The sequence below is a fragment of the Osmia bicornis genome, chromosome 9 (assembly GCF_907164935.1).
Source record: "Osmia bicornis bicornis chromosome 9, iOsmBic2.1, whole genome shotgun sequence".
In the NCBI taxonomy this organism is placed as follows: domain Eukaryota; kingdom Metazoa; phylum Arthropoda; class Insecta; order Hymenoptera; family Megachilidae; genus Osmia; species Osmia bicornis.
Window position 1 is genome coordinate 1,942,774 of NC_060224.1, and position 19,174 is coordinate 1,961,947.

General features: G+C 38.0%; 1 protein-coding gene across 4 annotated transcripts in view; it reads right to left on the bottom strand.

Annotated features, from left to right (window-relative positions):
- Positions 1-19,174, bottom strand: part of LOC114876777 (fibroblast growth factor 17) — a 102,017-nt gene that overhangs the window by 5,801 nt on the left and 77,042 nt on the right. For all 4 annotated transcript variants that reach the window (XM_029188595.2, XM_029188593.2, XM_029188592.2 and 1 more), the window contains 2 exons: positions 4,649-4,694; positions 2,176-2,308 (listed from right to left, as the gene is read on the bottom strand). In XM_029188595.2, the coding sequence (XP_029044428.1) occupies positions 2,176-2,308; positions 4,649-4,651 (136 nt within the window). In that variant the 5' untranslated portion in view covers positions 4,652-4,694. The remainder of the gene's footprint in view (positions 1-2,175; positions 2,309-4,648; positions 4,695-19,174) is intronic.

Sequence of the window (19,174 nt, forward strand, 5' to 3'; positions counted from 1 at the left end):
TAAATGAAAAGAATGCACCGGTTGTCCCAGGACGGATTAAAATTATGACAAGTGAAACCCTGATTTGCTTGGCTGACACGATAATCACAGCTCTCTGCGACTAGAATAATTAAATTCCAGGTTGAACGAATGCCTCTTCGTCTCCCAATATGGATCATTTTTCTTTTTATCTCTTTTTTTTCCTTTCTCCTCTGGGCCAGGTAAGGTGTGATTTCCTTCTGACTACAGGAGAGAACCTCGGTCAGTCATTTAAGGAAATTAAAATTCCTCTGTGATAAAAATATCACAATAATAGATTTAATTATATCCGTGACTCTAGATTCTTTGGTCGGGTAATAAAGAGTTAATAATTAATATTTGTCTTCGTCATCAATAATAGTTATTATCGAATTATCCTTGACACGTACATATTACCGTTCTATCATTCGCTTGTAATAATTATTTTAATTTGTGTGTTTAGTTCAAGAGATCCTGACGTGTAATAAAGTGTTACGAAGGGCATACAAATTACTCGTTGACAAATACATTTATAATAATATATAATTGTACAAATTTTCTTCCGATGGAAGAGAAAAGATTTTTCGATTTCACCCTTTGGACGACGGACCATGGAGAGAAGCCGAATTTAAAAACTAACAGAACAGATAAGCTGGATAAAACGGTGGTTCTCGAAGCGAAGCTGACTAATTAGCACCAAGTATGCAAACAAACAATTTTCCACGCGAGGCTAATTATCTAAGGGGGATCGGGTACCGCACGAGGAATTCACGTTCGCCAGTTAGAATTCAAGGTTTCAAGGACTCTCTCACGGTGTGCGAAATGGTGAAGCGAAGTCGGTTCGTTTCGTTTCGCGAATGGAGCTTGAGTAATCGCCGGTCAGAAGAGGCTCGTTGTCGAGAGTAAAGTGGCGAGTAAGGTAGGAGATGCAGAGTAACAGAGGGAAAAGGTGGAGGCAGAACGGCAGCAACGGCAGCAAGAGGTGGAAAAAGAGGAAGAGGTGGACGGAAGGTGATGGATCTCGGGGAGGTGCAGACGCGGCTCAGTGTGCGGCGCGAAAACTGGCTCCTCTGTTTGCACAAGCCTTCTTCCCTCCTTTCGGACCTTCCTTTTTCCCCCCTACCTTACGGGTCAGAAGAGGAGCCGCCTAACGTTCGCGTTGCGGATAGGGCGGACAGCTTGTTGTTTGTATTCACCATGGACACGTTTGAGAATTCCAGGTTACCATGAAATCCCTCCGGTCGAAATACAAATTCCACTTTCCACCTCTGAAATCTCAATTCCTTTGATCTTTATACTTTCCGACGTCGAAGATTAGAAAGAGAATTTTCGAACGATCAGATTTTCAAAATCGATCCAGTATCAACTGATAAGCGAAATGCAATAAATCTTTTCCATAGTTAAAATACCAAGCTTTCTCCATAAACGACTGAAATTCGATTTCCAAGGAAAATGGCCATGAACCCTGAGACAATGGTACCGATAAATAAGTAGGATAAAGGGTACCAGATAAACAGTGTCTGGTCGAAAACAATCACGAGTCAACGATACGTTGTATTTCATGGAAAGTCTTCAATGGTCACTTTCGAATCTTTCTCCTTCTGTACGAGGGGAACAGAAATCGGTTATTAGTTCGTAAAGATAAAATTGTGGCTAGGATGAGAGGTATAGTGGCGTATGGTAGCGAAAGCGTAGGAGATAAGGCCCTGACCCTAGGTCGCTCGATAAGCATCGCTATAAATTAAGATCTTTAGTGCCATAGCTTGAGACGTTTATTTCCTCGAGAAGTGCGCTACCCTTTCGTTCGGTATCCTTTTTAGTCCGCGAGACTATCGATCAGAAGAGATAACGTCACGGTCGAGTGCCTCGTGTCAGACAATTACCCGATTTCATTCAATTAACCGATCGACCTGTTCTGTACAATGACCGCACACGTTGAGACCGTTCGTTTAGCCCAAAATTCTCTAAATAATGATGCTTCTGTTTTATTTTAGTTTGGTTCCTAAATTGTTCCCTTGCGGGCACTGGAACGATTCATGAGGGTAGTAGCCTTAGATGCAATTTGGGGACGTAAGTGAAGTATGAGGGTGGTAGCTAATTTTATATTAATTATTTAAGTATTATTTTCCCAATAACATTGTACGCTAAAATAATGTGATTAATTATACTCTTACTTACGGTAGGGTGCGTTGCTTTCATTGCGTCCCTCGGCCTTGACTGTGCGGTTAATTACAGTGACATTGCCGCTGCTGCAAGTCGAATACAGACTCACGGAGCGCACCATTGCCGGTACCGCCCCGCACATCACCACCTGAAATTAAAAAATCATTTTTCGTCAGAGAAATTTTTGCCAAAATAAATAAGAAATTTCACTGGAAGTGTTATTAGAATTTAGAATTTTATTTCAAGAAAATTGATTATTCGAACGCTAATAAGAATCAGGTTTTAGGGTGAAGAGCAATTAAACGTTAAATAGCGTTTAACGAATGTCAAATAAATGGCACCAGGTTCCGAGGAGATCATTAACTCTCAGCATTTTGAAAAGGATGAAAGAACGATCCGCGAAGCGTGTTTCCAGCTCGACGACCGAACGTGAAATCGTTAAAGACGACGCAACTCCTTCACGACCGTTCGCAAGAACATTTTTACGATCGATTCACATATCACGGCATCGAATCATTCGTTGAGTCGTTCCGTGGCCGATCTTTTTTGCGATTCACTCGATGGAGTAAAAATCTATGGTTATCGAAGAGAGACAGAGAAACGTCGTTACAGCTGAGACCACAAAAGATTGTATACCGACGAAAAGATTTGTTAACGAGCGAACACGAGCTGTCCATTAATGGTCGTAGAATCTGACACTTCTTTTTATTTCGCGAGCGGCGCCGTAACAATGTTATGACGGCTAAACGAGCTCGTCCGGACGGACCAACTAAACCCTTTGCTGCTTTGTACAAATTCAAAGTATCGTTAAAATGATTAAATTCCTTCTTTATCCTTTTAATAACACGAAAAAAAAGAAAAATGAAATAGTAAGGAGATTCAATTTCAGATATGCTTTATAAAAAAATATGTTACGAAATTCTTGTATTTTGTCAAATATAAATAAATTACAAGCTTCATTAATTATTTATTTGGTGTACAAATTATTTCTGTGCCTTTCCTCTTTTTAATTAAAAGAAAAATTATTATGAATTCTAAATACCTAATTCAATAGAGTAGATAGAAATAAGGTAAGTAATAATGGGATAGAAAGTTAAATGTCCAAAGAACTCGACACCAGCTGTCAAAGTGTCAATTTATTTAATATACGTAATAGAATCTAATGACAATCTGCTTCAATTTCTCCTGGAAACCGATCACGATCGAAAGTGCGGCTAAGTCTGACCACCGGTACTATACTACTACTAAACCATTTTATGACAATGAGGTTGGTGCACGCAACGTATGCACCTCTGCGTAGCTGCATTGCAGCCGTTGCATATGCAACGACGAGGTTTAATTAATTCCACGGCATCGTTACGAAGGTCGCGAATGAACGATTCCAATTGCGAATGAAATGTCTTCGCGATATCGTACCCTCGGTCATTCGTTAAATTCTCACTTAATTGTTGTCGTTTCCATTCGCCGCGACGTCGACGAGGAACAACTAAATTTATTTAAAACGCGCCGACCGGTCATTTAATTATTTATCGGACTGACGAACCGTTTATTGCGCCGCTCGCAACCGGTATCGAGGATGCATAAACATTATTTAAACGCAGTTTAAATCTGCTCCACGATAATTCTGTCTGAATCGTCATCGTTTATCGGCCAGGATGCATCGACCGTAAATCTAAATTGCAATATTTCGTGCTCGTTCGGTTATCATTTATTATATCCTTAATAACGACAAAACGAGAACGCTAATTTCTCTAATAAAAATATGAAATCCGTACGTCCGTCATTTTAATGGATTTGTTTGGTATAACGTTAATCTGTGCCGGGTAAGGTGGTCTGAAACGTAATCGCCAATTTACCAAGTAGTAAAGTGACTTTCAGCACGCGATTATAGCGGAGGTTCGCCTCTTCCAGAGATATCTTTCATCTGACCTAGTCACTGTTCCTGTACAAAGACCTGGCAGCCGTGTATTATCCCCCGTACATATCTATCGAACAAGTAAAGTATGCAAAAGTTCACGGAATCGGCACGAACGTGGCCAAAGCCCTCGTTCAAATTTTACACGGCTCGTTAGAGGCGGCGAATCTAGGCCAGCAGTATTTCCCGAGAACTATGAACGTAGAGCGAAAACACCCCTGACAGCAGGAATTCTTTTTTCCACGTAATCGCCGGAAAGTAGAACGATCCTATCTCTCTGTTCCGTGAATATAGGTGCATCTGTTTCGTGTTTTCATTTTGAACATTTCTATTTCGAGAATAATAGCAGCTGTTATCAGGGAATGATTTTATTTTCAATCGAGCGTGTATGCTTTGTGAATTCAGGATTTTTTATATGAAATATTGCATAGTATGCAATGAAATTATTAATTTTGAAATTATAACACCTACACCTACAGGGAAAAATGTTGAAAATTATAGTGTCTTCATTTTTCCAATCCTAGATAATATTGCAAATTTGTTAAAACTATTATTTTTAAAAGGGTTACTCACCATCAGGAGGCACAAAATCTTCGCTAAAACGGCAAGCTGTGGTAACCTGGAACAAAGAAAAAGAAACATCTTGTTAATTATATTTGAATTTCTATTAAGTATTGAATGGATTTATTATTAGACTGAGTAGTTTAGAGACACCCGGAAGAAAATTTTTCCAATTAATATTTGCTATTACATTTATGAGATATCAATTGATGGCACGCAGTGTAATCATTCGTGATCTTCGAATGATTTATCGTATGCAAATAAATTTCACATGATTACGGAGTACGGTCCCACGCGACGGAGGTTACTATTAGTAGCGGTACAAATTGAAAGCATCGGACGCGGTGGATCGCTTCTGACAGATAAGGAATACATATACGAGATAATTAGTAGTAGAAATAAATTACGGCGGACAGATTGTAGCGTTGAGGCTAGTTCACGATTCCTATCTTCGTTGCGAAACGTTAATAATATTCCTTTAAGTGACACTACATCAAAAATTACTCCTTGCAATTTCTGCTTCAATTTATACACGACAGAAAATCCTGTTCGTTTTATTCGTGTTAGCTGGTGTTCTTAAATCGTTAAATTCATTGCTAGTTGTAAAATTAATACAAATAATTAAGAAAGCGTAGTACTAGAAGCATCAAATTATTCTAATAATTTAATCAATGTGTTGAAATCAAGGGTTCCCAGATGAAAATCAAAAAGTTGGCAATCTTAGAACTACCGACAAGCGAATAATAATCCATTGGAATTAAAGTGAACGGATAATGAACATTTCCAGCGTCACTGCTGCCGCCGGTGTTTCTGGTCACCTATATTCTGTAACACGAGATGCATTCGCATTATGCAACCAGGTGCAGTGGCTCACCGCATGCACCTCGTACGCAACTGGGTTATTATTTACAAGCGACAGCGTTGCTCTTAATTTCCACGTTTCCCGATTTCCTCTTTTCACCACCGTAAATCTGCGACATTGATAGAGGCAAATCACAACCTTGTTTTTTAATGTTTCAATCTGGTACCGTGTGATTTAACAGGCCGCAATAAATACAAACGACCGGTAATTATTCTCGAGAAAGTATAGACTGTAGAAAGTGAAACGTTGTTTACTAGATCGATAAACATGCTGTTTAATGTAAAATTACTAGGTGTTTTCGTGTATTTGATATTTGGAGCTGGTAATTTATGAGATACCTAGTTAGATAGTTACCATTCCAATACCTATAAGCTACAGAAATGGATAAGATGTAATAGTTAAAAATTTCAATTTGGAAATTGATTGTTTTAAGTTTTTGATAATAAATGAGATAATCTGCAATCAAAGAATCATTGTATTAAAATTACAATAAATCTCCAATGCACTTTCACTGCAAGAGCAAAGGTGTTAATTGATTTTCAGATAAAATCAAAAAGTCTATTAATAGACTTCCAATTAGCGAGGTGTTAAAGATTTGACAACTTTCAATACCAAATTTGTTACGTTCCATTTGGTAGTAAGAAGTTTTGCTTGGATCATAAAGCAAAATTTGCATCATGCTTCTGTACATTTATCATCAGGCGTTCTGTGCGATATACATCAAGTCATAATGTGCAGCACGGTGCAGCACGGTGCAGCAAGCGCAGTCGACTCGAATTTCGTGGCTTAATTGCATTGGTACGACTGCCACGGAAGCTTCAAATGAATACTTGACCGAATACGGGCCGTAGTACACGCGTAAGCGTTTCTCGAAAATTAATTGGTGTCCTGCGAAATTACGAAGATCCGTTGAAAGTGCTTTTCAAATGCGATGAAACTGATATTATAACTTTGCACATGCAATCTTTGCCACAAAGATTTTTAAGATCATCTTAAAAGTTGATGGAATTTTAAATAACAATAAATATTTAAATGCACTAAGATAAAATATTTGCAAGATAAGAATTTAACTGCAATTACTTTTCTAACATTATTATATATAGATATATGAAGCAATAATTATTTAACCCTTGCACGTTTGCAGAGTCATCTTGACCCAGTTATAAAAATAAGAAATGCAAAATATAAAAATTTTATTACCGGAGCTCGAGTAAAAAATATAATATTTACACATGAAAATGACCACACCCAGAAGTAAGGATTAAATATCCTGCTGTCCGAATTGGAAGTCCAAATTGGAACTCCGCACAGTAACTTGTTATTTATGATCAAAAAAGTAAGTTCGCTAAAATTTATCGTTAACCGAGAGAAGTATACTGTAGGAGACCTTTCGTTTTATAATTTTCATCTGTTCAACCCCATGAAAAACGAGCTTACAAAAATGGTTACTGAAAATTTCTCCAAGAGAAAATAAGAAAACTGATGCCATGCCATGATAAATATTTAAATAAATTTAATAATTATGTACAAAAATAGCTCTTCAAATATTCAATGTGCAATTTTTTTTTGTTTTTTAAATTGAAGTGTAATTAACTTTATTTATTCTTTCTGATAATAATATACCCCCATAACTTTATTAAGAGAAACCCTGGACACCCTGTAGATTGCTAAAGCAATGACTAATTTCTCAATCCCGTGCATCGTCCATCATTGATCTTTCAACTGGAAGCGTTAATGAGTATTCAATTCGCCGCGATTGCCGTTTACATAATTGCAAAGTTAGTCACAGTAACGTTTCGCTGACACAGCCGTCGCGTTAACGACCATGGATCAAGCTGTACAGTGGAATACGCTTGACCATATTCCACTACGAAGGTATTCATGGTATCGAAAGGCGTGGGATATATTAACATTCGAATATCTCGGCGATCGTTACGTAACAAAGAAAATGTTAAATCGTCAATGTTTTATTAGCAAAGAGAAGCCGAGGGGAAAAGGAATGATAACAAGGAAAACAGCCGTAGACTATGCGGCACCGATCATAATGAACAACAGCATGCTCTCCGTGAAAAATCCAGTATTTCCAGTATTTCTAGTATCGACGAAGAAGAGTTGTAGTTGTCATTGAGGTTGAATGGGAAGGTGGGACTTCGAGGGCGATTCCGCCATTCCGAATATTTCCATCATCGATTCGAAATCCGATTTGCATACATTAACGATAAGATGAAAGTACAATAATTATTCTCTATAAATTTTAAAAATAATTTTCAGAGAAAACGATGTAAAATTTAGAAAATTAAATTAAAATTGGGGTTCTCTTCATGAGGGTTAAATAATTAGCACTGAAAGTACAAAACCAAATACAAGGAATTCATGCAATTATGATTAATAGAAACTTTGAACCATCTGATTTATTATCAGATTCCTTATCAGTAAAGGTGGTGTAATATACGGCAGTTCAAAGTTTGTTTGAAAAATTCAGAAATTTGATCGTATCAGAAATATTTTACGACAAAATAAATCAATCAAACAACAGTGACAGTAACGAACCAATGAATGAATGTTTCGTTACCAATTCGGTTGGAAACAATATTTTATATGCTACTTCAGCACGTCATTAAGACTGTCGTAACTCACCAAACTGCCGTAAACATATCTGCGTGTCACCGCTTTGAAGTGTCATCTCAATCCATGCACGGTAAGTTAAAGAAATCGTGACACTGATCCGACTTAAAGACCGAGATATTTTCCTCTATCCTCCTGGCAATACATCGGCAACTTTTTTAGTAGAATTATAAAAAAAAGGGACCACACGAAATTTACGACCAATAAATGTCACCGTCGATAATTCACGACTTAAACGCTTCCAAGTATCACCTACTTAATCAAAAATCTAACACCGCACAGCATTGAAGAATTTTCTCTCAAATTCACTTATTGATCCGGAAAACGTTATTATCAGTTTAGATTTGGCAATACTCGAATTCATCTATGATTACGCGACAAGACTCCTCAGGAATCCGCTCGGATTAGCCTGGATTAAGTGGCTTTGTCAACCGCTTCGTAATGCTGACGTAATGGACAAATCGAACACCAATTCGGTTGATTTGATTGACGAGTAACTATGTCGCGTACGCGAAAGGAAAATATTTCCACGATTTATAAGAAGATCTCAGCCAGGATCCGGAAGAGGAGCACTGGGAAACGAGATTTGTTGTCACCGGCACGAGACCAGCACGATGAATGCTGCCGAGGATACAATCCGGCGTAACATCCCCGGCCACGTGGGGACTCATCTAAAGGGGATTTTAGTGGGGATATTTGTCGCCTGCCGCGTGAAAAACTGCCAACACTTGAATAGGCCCCGACACGCCGATGAAAAACGCGACTACTGACCCGACGCCGATGCCTCTCAGCTGGACACCGCCTGTCGGCTAGATATACCAAGCCTGGATCCCCGTGGATGATTCCTTCCTACGTCCTAACAAGCGACAACGTCTTCCCGATCACTCCCTTAGGATAATGATTCCTTGATTCGGTACCATCTACTATTAGGTTGTTGAATATCAAATGGTGACACGTATGGTATGGCAATTCGAAGAATAAAGTTTGATGAAAATTATTAGTAGCTAATTATTTATTAATACTGAACGAAATTCACTTCCCTAATAAACTTAATGTAAATATGATACTTTTATACTTTTTAAGAAAACCATTGTTAAAATTATGAAATAACATTCTGAGACCTTCAGGGTGGCTTTACCCTTAAATAGAACATATTTCTCTTTACGGAAAATTGTGCCGTTACAGAAAAGCGAAGAAAAACGTCGACGTCTCTATTGATGGAACCACGAAATTTACTACAAACCTTCCTAGTAACCGAATCACGAGACGAGCAGTGCGAACACCCTTAGGAAGCATTCAATCCACGAGAAAGTCACCTGGCGTCACCGACAATGGCAGATCCCAAAATGTTCCTTAAATACTCCGTGGTAAGTTGCGACAAATCACTCGTATCAATGAATTTTCGACGGCAGCGGTAAACTGTCGTGACTAATCGTTACGATAATACAATGGCTCGACACCGTAACGTTCGTAATTGACGAGTAATAGGCGCAATCAATCTCCTACAAAGTCAACCGATAAAGTTAATCTGAATTGCAGAAAACACATCTGACTACAAAAGGAAATACATATAATTTAAAATATTAATATTTTGCTTCTTTGCCTTTGATATCAATGACTGTCTGTAAACACTGTGACATAAATTCAATTCATTTTTTTTATAAAATACAATGAAATATTGCTTCATTTTTCTACTTATTTTATTTTGAAATTATTTGTATTTATTAAATTATTTCACAGTTCAGATTTTAATTAATGCAACAGCGAAATTTCTGGTCCAAAATGGTACTTTTTGAAGCGTGAAGGTAGTTCTACGTCAAGAGAGAGGCACGTTATCGCGGTGACATGACATGGTAGTCGTAAAACCCTAATCTCTTAGCTTAAAGGGGTCTTAACATCTTCGAAGCTCAAATTTACCCTTCTCTTTTTACCATAAAGCATTCCGTTTCACGATTGATCGCACATCTTATCGATTAACATTCAACTATCACGGTGGTAGGTATCGAGAGGAAGAAACAGAAAAGACCCTTGAAATTCTTTTCAAGTACATACTAGAGTAGATCAAAGAATTTCCTATTCATGATCATTGTATAATCATTATCTATTCACTGACCAAAGAATTAAATGAAGAATCATATTTCAAATTTTTATAAAAATATTGCAATAGACATTCCATCTCTAATAGATAACATCTAAATTTGGATTCATCTCTAGCAAAACATTGTTAACGACCACCGTTTCAAAGGTGACTAAACAAGCACTTATTCCAGACAAACATGACTTGTATGCTAGGAACGAACTCTTCGTTATTTTTCCACAAAAAAAAAAAAAGAAAAAATACCGATACACTAATTTGTCTACTTCATCCAGTGACGTTTGCTTGTTCACTTTACGCAAGCACTTTTCTATTTTCCGAAACAGCAGCGTTTCTTTGGTTTCTTCTACGAAAACTATCCGACTCATCTTTTATTTCATGAAATTCATCACCATCGAGTTCGTCATCCTGCTCTATATGCTGAATTTCTAATTTACTGGTAACACTACACGCCACCCGATGCATTTTTTCAAATCACAGACAAAATTAATGAGATTCATTTTTTGATTGAACTTAATTGTGATGATTAAGGAAAGGAAAATTTTAACAATTCTTAATTTTACATTATTTCGAAATAAAATAATTTTCGTCTGTTTTGAGGTGTATAAAATGAAAAATGATATGTGACGTTGATATCGAAAATATTAAGAGGGCTGAAACCAAAAAATTATACATGGATAATCCATAGCCAATTACCCCAAACACATGGCACTTTTATTTTTCATTTTTACCCATAATTTTGGGAAAACGATTTAGTACGGGACGATCAGATTATGCGTGGAACCAGGTCGTTAGGCATTTTTTCGCGTGGCGTAAGCGCGGCATGCAAATTATCTCGTTGATTGAGCCGACCATTTGATTTTTTTTCCCTTTGGTGACAAGAACACTCGTGGCTGGTGGCTGGTGCCAACGTGAAGTGGCGGATAGTAGTCGTCGACGTCGTCTGCTTACGAGCAACGATCGAACGCATTCTGAAACGTTACACAGAGGAACGTCTTCGAGTGTTCCCTCCACGGTCAAGAAGACAATCTGCAACGAGCAGGAAGAAGAACGATACGCGTGAAAGAAAAGGACGAAGAAGAAGAGGAGTCACGCGAGAAGAGTATACGCGACGTGGTTTTTGCTTGAAAAAGACGTTCCGCCGGCGTCACATTCATTCTGACACGCTCCTTGTCACTTTCTCCTTCCCTTTTACAATAGAAAAAGTAACTATTTGAAGAAGAATGCAGGATTCCTTTAGCTCCTTTCAGACCATTTCTTTATTAAAAATATACGTATATATTTATTGTATAAAATAAAAAATAAAATAGTTTCCTGTAAGAAAATTCTAAAATAGAAAAAATTATTCTGGCAAAATTTCATATAACATTCGAAATTAAAACACCCTTTTTATGAGCTACAGGAAAACATTAGTTCCATTTATTAAATGAAAATTGAAGTTCTTAGTACATTTCAGGGTCAGCATAAATCTCAACGGGACTATATAACGCGATAGTAAAATCTTTCCTGAGAAAATAATACGTCAACTTTCACCAGAAAGGTTGCTACTTAACACCTGCATCACCGACATCTCAAAGGTTTTGTTTCCCAAAGGAATGGACCGTATACCGCGGTACCAGTTTATTGCCCAGGGTAATTCTCATGTCGCTTCATTTTAATCCCTGTTCTATAGATTTTCATGGCTGGTGTCACCAGAAATAGCCGACGATGAATCACCGTGAAACAGATCTTTTACCCGATCGATCGAGTAGCAGCTAGCCACGGTTCCCCGGCATTCCTAGCGTTTTACTTTTAGGTCTGCTTAAAAGGGTTGGATAGCCCGGAGGCTCTTAGGGCGGATATCGAATTCGAAGGAGAATCTCTTCGGTCTAAAGGCCCATGCTCGAACGAAACTATTAAACAAGGCGCAGCATCCTGCGGGACCATTCATTACACGACGCGTCTCGTTAGTTAAGCGAGCGCCAGTTAAGAAGGCCACAGTTAATTGAGTTTTAGGAATTCATTTCGTCGCCGATAACCCGCCGGTGGCCCGGTCTCATTCGCATTCGCCCATCAACGACGCGACGTCGGAGAATTTCGAACATTACAATATTTTTTCGAGGATTCAACACCTTCGCTTTTTTCATCCCAAGATGTCTGAACTAGGACTAATGCCTTCTTATACTTTAAGAAAATTCTTATTATTTTTCATCTACTAGATTCAGCTATGATAAGTTCAGAATAATTTAAAAAATTTTAAAAATTCGAGCTCTAATTAGTACAGAAATTATAATTAATTTAAATTTTTTGCTTTTGGTGTTACTCAGCTAGACTAGAATAATAGAGCAATTTAATATGTTCAACGAGACATCACTGGACTCGTTAGCTGTTTAGCGAGAATATGATTCATCTGCAAGTGCGACGAAGAGGCATGAAACGTCACGGAAATGACGTCAGTGAATGAAGCGTAAATGCACGCCGATATTGAACGCCTTCAATCATGTGCTAGGCTCAATCAATGCGATTCATTCGTATACACTGCCCCACAAAATTATTCGTCCATCTCAAATTTTGGGATTTTGGTATTTCTGGATAGACCAGAATGCGAATGAAAAATTGTTATATACTAACATAATTAAAATTATTGGCAGTGTAACAAGATGAATAATTGATTCGCGAATGGTTGGGAAAGGAGTACAATACGTATCAAGGCAAACACGATTCATCTCGTTCACTGACCCCTTTGTTTACTTCAAAGATCACGTAGCCTGTTTTCAAAATATGCGTTAATACACTGCTCATTCTTATCTCAAAGTAGTTAGACACGTTTCTGGGGGAATTAGTAATGTGCATGTAATTGCAAATAGTTAAAATATTTGAAAAAATTTTTGTTATATACCTGATGGTCGCAAAGATATAAAGTTCAAAGTATTTAATTAGTTCATAAATCAATGATTAAACAGTTCAATCTTCTCCCTTTCAAAATTTTCTCCAGTTACCACCCTCTCGTTCCCGTTTCCGCGATATTATTTATTATATTCACGCGACATTACGAATTCCATTGTGAACAGAAGCAACAATAGCGTGCCAATCATCACAACATTGTCATCGTATCAAAGTGGAAAGCATTTTTCACGGTTAAAAAAGAAAGTTTTATTTAGAAAAGTATCGTACCCGTTCGTTCTGGCTCATCCAGCCGGACATTTGTTGTTCGACCTGTAATCTCTAATGGATTCTATGGGCATTTAAATAACCGTCTCGCCCACCCACCATCACTTAACTCTCTCCGTTTTTTCTCCGAATCCTCTCGCTATCTGTACACTTCTGACGGCACCAAGACAACTGCTCTTCTCTCCTGGTCCTTTCCATTTTTTTACCGTTACCATCACCCAACATCCATGGTTTACCATTATTTGCCCTCGTCCTACGTTCCTTCACGCCATCGCCACACGTTAGGACAAGGTGATCACAAACGTGTAACTTTGGTTCCATTCTAAATATTTTTGGTTCGAGTATAAAAATTTCTTATTTCAAATAAAATTTCATTCGAAAATTTTCGAAATCTAAATATGAATTTAGAAATATGGATTTAGAAATCTAAATCCCAAACCATATACCGTTCAATCTGTATTAGAAATCTCGTGATTGTTACATCAACGATGAAGGAAAAACGTTATTCGACAAAATCGAACTGGACGATGAGTCAACAGAGTTAGTCATACGAAACTGAGAGGCAACGAATCCGCACAAGAACCGGTGCACTTTTAGGGCACTCTTCTGGCAATACGAGCCAGCGATTCGAACTTTGCTCGCCGATCGATTCGGTCAGCGATCACACATATTACGTACGCTTAGAGAATCCTTGCAAAAAGAAACCTAGATCGAGTGATTGATTGGAATGAAGATGGTTTGTGATTGATGTATCGCTGTTTTAGAAGTGTTTTACGATAGCGATGTTCACTTACCGAGATTCGTTCAATTTTTCCTCGTTTCCAAAAACTATTATTTAATTATAAGAATAATCACAGGAAATATTTATTGTAATTTAATTTATGGCACAATATTATTAACGTAACTTTGATTAGACAAAATGAATTTGTGTAATCGTTTTCAGAAATTTCATATAATCGATTGTATCGGGTACACCCGAACTACTACGTGAATGATTTAACGTGCATCGTCGAAATACTCGAGATAAAAGTTGCTCAATACAATCAGCAGGGATAATCAAATGTTTACTTGCTCTAGAAAAGGGTTACGATATGGAATTGTTATCACGTATTCATCAACTCTGCTCTTGACGATTGCCCATTTATCGCCTTTTTATTCTTTTTTTGCTCTGCATTCACCTAATTAGAGTATTGTAATGTAAAAAATAACGGCTCGTGATTGTAAATTTAACTTAAAAATAGAACGTTTAATGTTTCTACGATTTTTTATTCATAAAATCAAATTCTATTAAAATCGAATGAATTATTTAAAGCAGAGAAAATTATGCACTGACAAAATTACCTACTTTTGTAACTACACGAGCCGTTTTAAATGTAATTAGCAAGTGATCTGTACATACTGAGTAATGATAGCGGCGAGAAAGAAGAAAAAGAGAGAAAGTGGAAGCACGTTCTCAGAATAGAACCTGTTTAGAGGCTGGATATGTATGGATGTAACGAGCCGAGTAAAACGATCGGTCCTCCCTCCGAAGCAGGAGGGACTATGTCATGGTCGAGTGATATCCAATCAGCGAATACAGACAGCAAGAACGCGGTATCCAATTGGCGGTATTCACTGTCGCTAATTAGCGCTGATAGTCTCGATACACCGACGATGATTTAACCGCGTCTAGGTGGTCCGATACGATACCGTTTTATTGCTCTAAGTGATGATTACGTTCGAACTAGATAATTACAGATTCTGCATTCAAACGTTGAGCGTAACAATTAGAAAATGACACGATGGGTAATATTACTTATTACAGTAATAAGTACTTTGAGTTAAGCAATTTTAAATTGTTGTAAGAATGTTTTGTCGTCTGATAACGTTATTAGAGTTACGAAACATTCATGACCCCAAGTCCAAAGTTCTATACACATAATACAAGTAACCAAATTGTCAGTCTTGATTCCTGTTTATTTTCTTCTCGTACAAAAAAGGACGTGCTAAAACACGATGCCTATTCTATCATCACGAGCAGTATGTCAAAGATATTCGTGATGATTGCGTCTCTTGAAAGCATTCGTAAAGATACTTTGCCACTTGCTAATTGAAACACACCGTCATCATCGAAAAGGAAATTCCATATAAGTGAAGAAACATCAATAAAAAAAAAATTATTTTTCTAATGAAATCTAAAAATATATCGCAAACAAGTTTCACTTCTGTATCGTTCGAATTTATTTGATTTCAAAAAATACGGTAATAAAAATATACGAGAATAATATTATTAATAAAAATATAAATTTGATGAGTTTCCTTTTAAAGAAATACATAGAATTTCAGAAAGTGAAACATTGACGGGGTACGAATACTTTCGTGATTCACTGTAAGTAGATAAAGACTGCACTGGTCAGACACGCTATCCAATCGAACACACTTTCACCAATTGATAATGAAATACAATTCTTCTAATTACGGAATATGCACTATAAATCAGGAAATGCTTATGAAATTGATATATTGTACACTTAATTACATTTATTATTTCTCTAAGTAGATAAGTGTTAGATTGGTCAGACAAGCAAACTAATCAGACACACTTTCATCGCTTGATAATGAAATATAATTCATATCATTACTGATAAAAGTCACTTATAAAATTCATATGCTACATATTTATATTGATATTAATTTTTTAACCTAATCTTTGTGTGCTTAAAAAAAATTTCCTTAATCAATTTAATTAAATTCATTCATTCCCTGCCAATAAACCCTCTCACAAAACAATTTCTTCGAAAGAATAATAAATTCACTAGTGAGTGCAATTGCTTAGAACTATGAAATCATAGTGCCTAGTTAAGAACTTTATGAAAACTTGAGGTAACCGTAGATCAAAACTTTGGCACATCAAGATCTATCTATGGGGTGAATTGATTTGGATATATCGTTCGTCGACGCGTTTTTATGGTAGGAGTTTCCTAAGGTAAAACTTGAGAAAAACAGAAGCATTTTGGCTTCTCGCATTTTCATTTTTTTTCTCTTTTTTTTTCCAAAGAGCCTGCAATTTCTCGGACTTTTATTCGTGTTCGTAACCGTGACTATGTGTTTCTTATTCGTACTCGTATCATACTAGATACCTACACAAACACCAGGAAACGTCGATGGAGATACTTTTGTTTTTACGACTTTACGAGCCGTATCGTGGATTGGTCCGTTTGTTCAGGTTCAACGATCGGCACCCGGATTCCAAAGGCGGTTCATCGTCATCCCCAAACTCGTGAGACCGTGTCGTTTCAACCTTCAACAGAGAACTTACATCGCCACGATTTTCTCCTTTCTTTTTCTCCGAAAGATTCCGTGCTGTACGAGAAAACTTAAGCTATTAGGGGTCCACGATTCGTTCGCTAAAACGGGTACGTCTTCGAATCTTTCTTCTACGATCGACGAATTTACGGACACAACGTTTGCGATAGGAAGCCATCGGATCGGACAAGATAGGAAATAAAGGAAATTGCATCGAGCTTTCATCGTTTTTCTCCCATCCATTATTTCCATCTGGTTTAGATTGAAATGAGTCATTTTTAACTCGTTTAATATTGAAATAATCATCACTCGTCAAAATGACGAATCTCAGATTTCATTTTCAATATAAATTAGGGATGATCCTAATATCCAAAATTTCGGTTGGCTAACAAAGATATTCAAACACCCTAGCGAAAGGATTAAATGATTCAGGGGAAAATTTCTTATCGATTAAATTTGCTTGAAACAGCCGAAACGTGTGTCCACAAGAAATTTGTAGATGGAGGTCGGAACATTGCTCAAGCTATCGCGTGTTACACCTCGGAACACATATGCTAGCCGCCTGTACAAGCATATCGGTACACATCCTTCGGTAACCGCAAACATTGTGTCATTGTCACGAGAGCACGCGTAGTATCGCGTGTAGGCAGACGCCAGCCAAGAGCCGCACGATGAATTATACATCGTGAATGTTTTCGGGCTCGAATTTGCATCAGCCGAACGGCTACCGCCTGCTATTCTTAGCCGGTAGGACCTTCGTTCTCTCTTTTCCTTGTTTCTCGATCGCGCTTCTTCTTATTGAACGACGAAAAAAGGAACGCTTTCATCCTCCATCCCTCTACTCTCTTTCTCTGGTTCAACGAAAAAAAAGAAAAGAAAGAAAGAAAGGGAAGGATGGAGGGAAAAGATGTACGACTTTAGGGACCGAGCATCGTTTCTAGCTGTATGGTTAAACGCGACCGGCGCTACATGCGGCCTCGATGCGATCTCGCTGAAACTAGAAATTAATTATCCGCGGTCGCGTGTCTACTAGCATGAATTAACGAGCCGAATTTCCAGGGGACCCCAAGGACGGACGACATCCCTCGCACGGTAAAATTAGAATTGCCGAGGAGTCGGTCTGACGAAACGGGGAATTATGAAAATCGCTAGAGCACGATCGTTGATTTATTTATGCGACGCGAATGCTGACACGGCTGTGCTCGATCGTTTTATCTCGGAAATCGTCGGTATTTCGTTTTCAATTAGACACTGTGCTAGGATAGATTTATGTTTTGATTAGTAGATTCTCATTGTCAAAGATGCAGTGGAATAAAATTTAAATTTCAAGTAATTGCGAAGGTGAAGACAACCCTAATCCAAAGAAATGAAAATTTTATTCCAAATTAAATACGACTTAGCCGACGTAAAATTGTGATCCCAACTTTTAGGATAACAATAACGTTTATGATATCACAGAATGCAGCTTCTTGCGAGGAAGTGTCCGGACGCGCGTCGCCGGAAGTCCCAGGAACGTTCCGTCGCGATGCCCGCGGATAACGGACGAAGAGGAACTGGCATCAAGGGAGGACGCTTATCGCGAAACACGCGCGATAATAAACATCTGCTTTACGAGTGTGTGTACCAAGTGCACACGAACAGACCCGTAGAGGGTAAGAGATAAAAACGAGATAGAAGCTAGGAAGAATGAAGAGAAGAAGAGGAAGAAACATGGGGTTGCGAACGCGAGTCGCGTACAACGAAGCGTCGCCGTTTGTTTTCCACGCGCCGGCGGAAACGAAGCTCCTACGATAAAAGGCGGAGTTACGATCGAGCTGGAAAAGAGATTGCCAATGTAATGGCAACCGTGCTCGTTCGGTGTGTAACGCGATTCGGATCGATATCGCATTAATTGCATGCCTTACCGATTGTGCACTCGCGGTTTTAGTAGGAAAGTCATCGATCACGTAACCTTATTTCGTTCTACCTGCTTTTCATCAAACAACTGATTAATTTACTGAATCATTCAATGGGAATGATGAGTTAACACAAAAATGAAAAAAAGAAACGAAAATTTCCAAAATGTATTTGTTGCAAAACAGTAAAGGTGTCAAAAAGACACGTAACTGCGAATACATTATCGCTTTGAATTAACAAGTTTATACGAAACTGGATCACATTGCTTCAAGAATAATATTGTCGTACGACATCGAAAACAAAGAACGAGCCAAGAGGCACGAGAAAAAGCGAAGAAAAGAGTAAGAAAAGAAGAAACAGACGTGCGTCAGACACGCAATAGCAACGCCCCCGTTGTAAATTACCTTGCGGGAGGTGAGCGGGACACAGGTAACTCATACGACACGGACAAAGCGGCGAGAAAGAAGATGCAACAGGACGGGAACATCATAGAAAGGAACCGGGCGACCACCGGAGAGAAAATGAAATTGTGCGCGAGTCGTCGTACGAACCGGGTGGAGATTCCTTCGAGAGCCGGCTAATTAAGAGCTCAGGCTAATTCAATTATAATTTATACCTCGAGAGT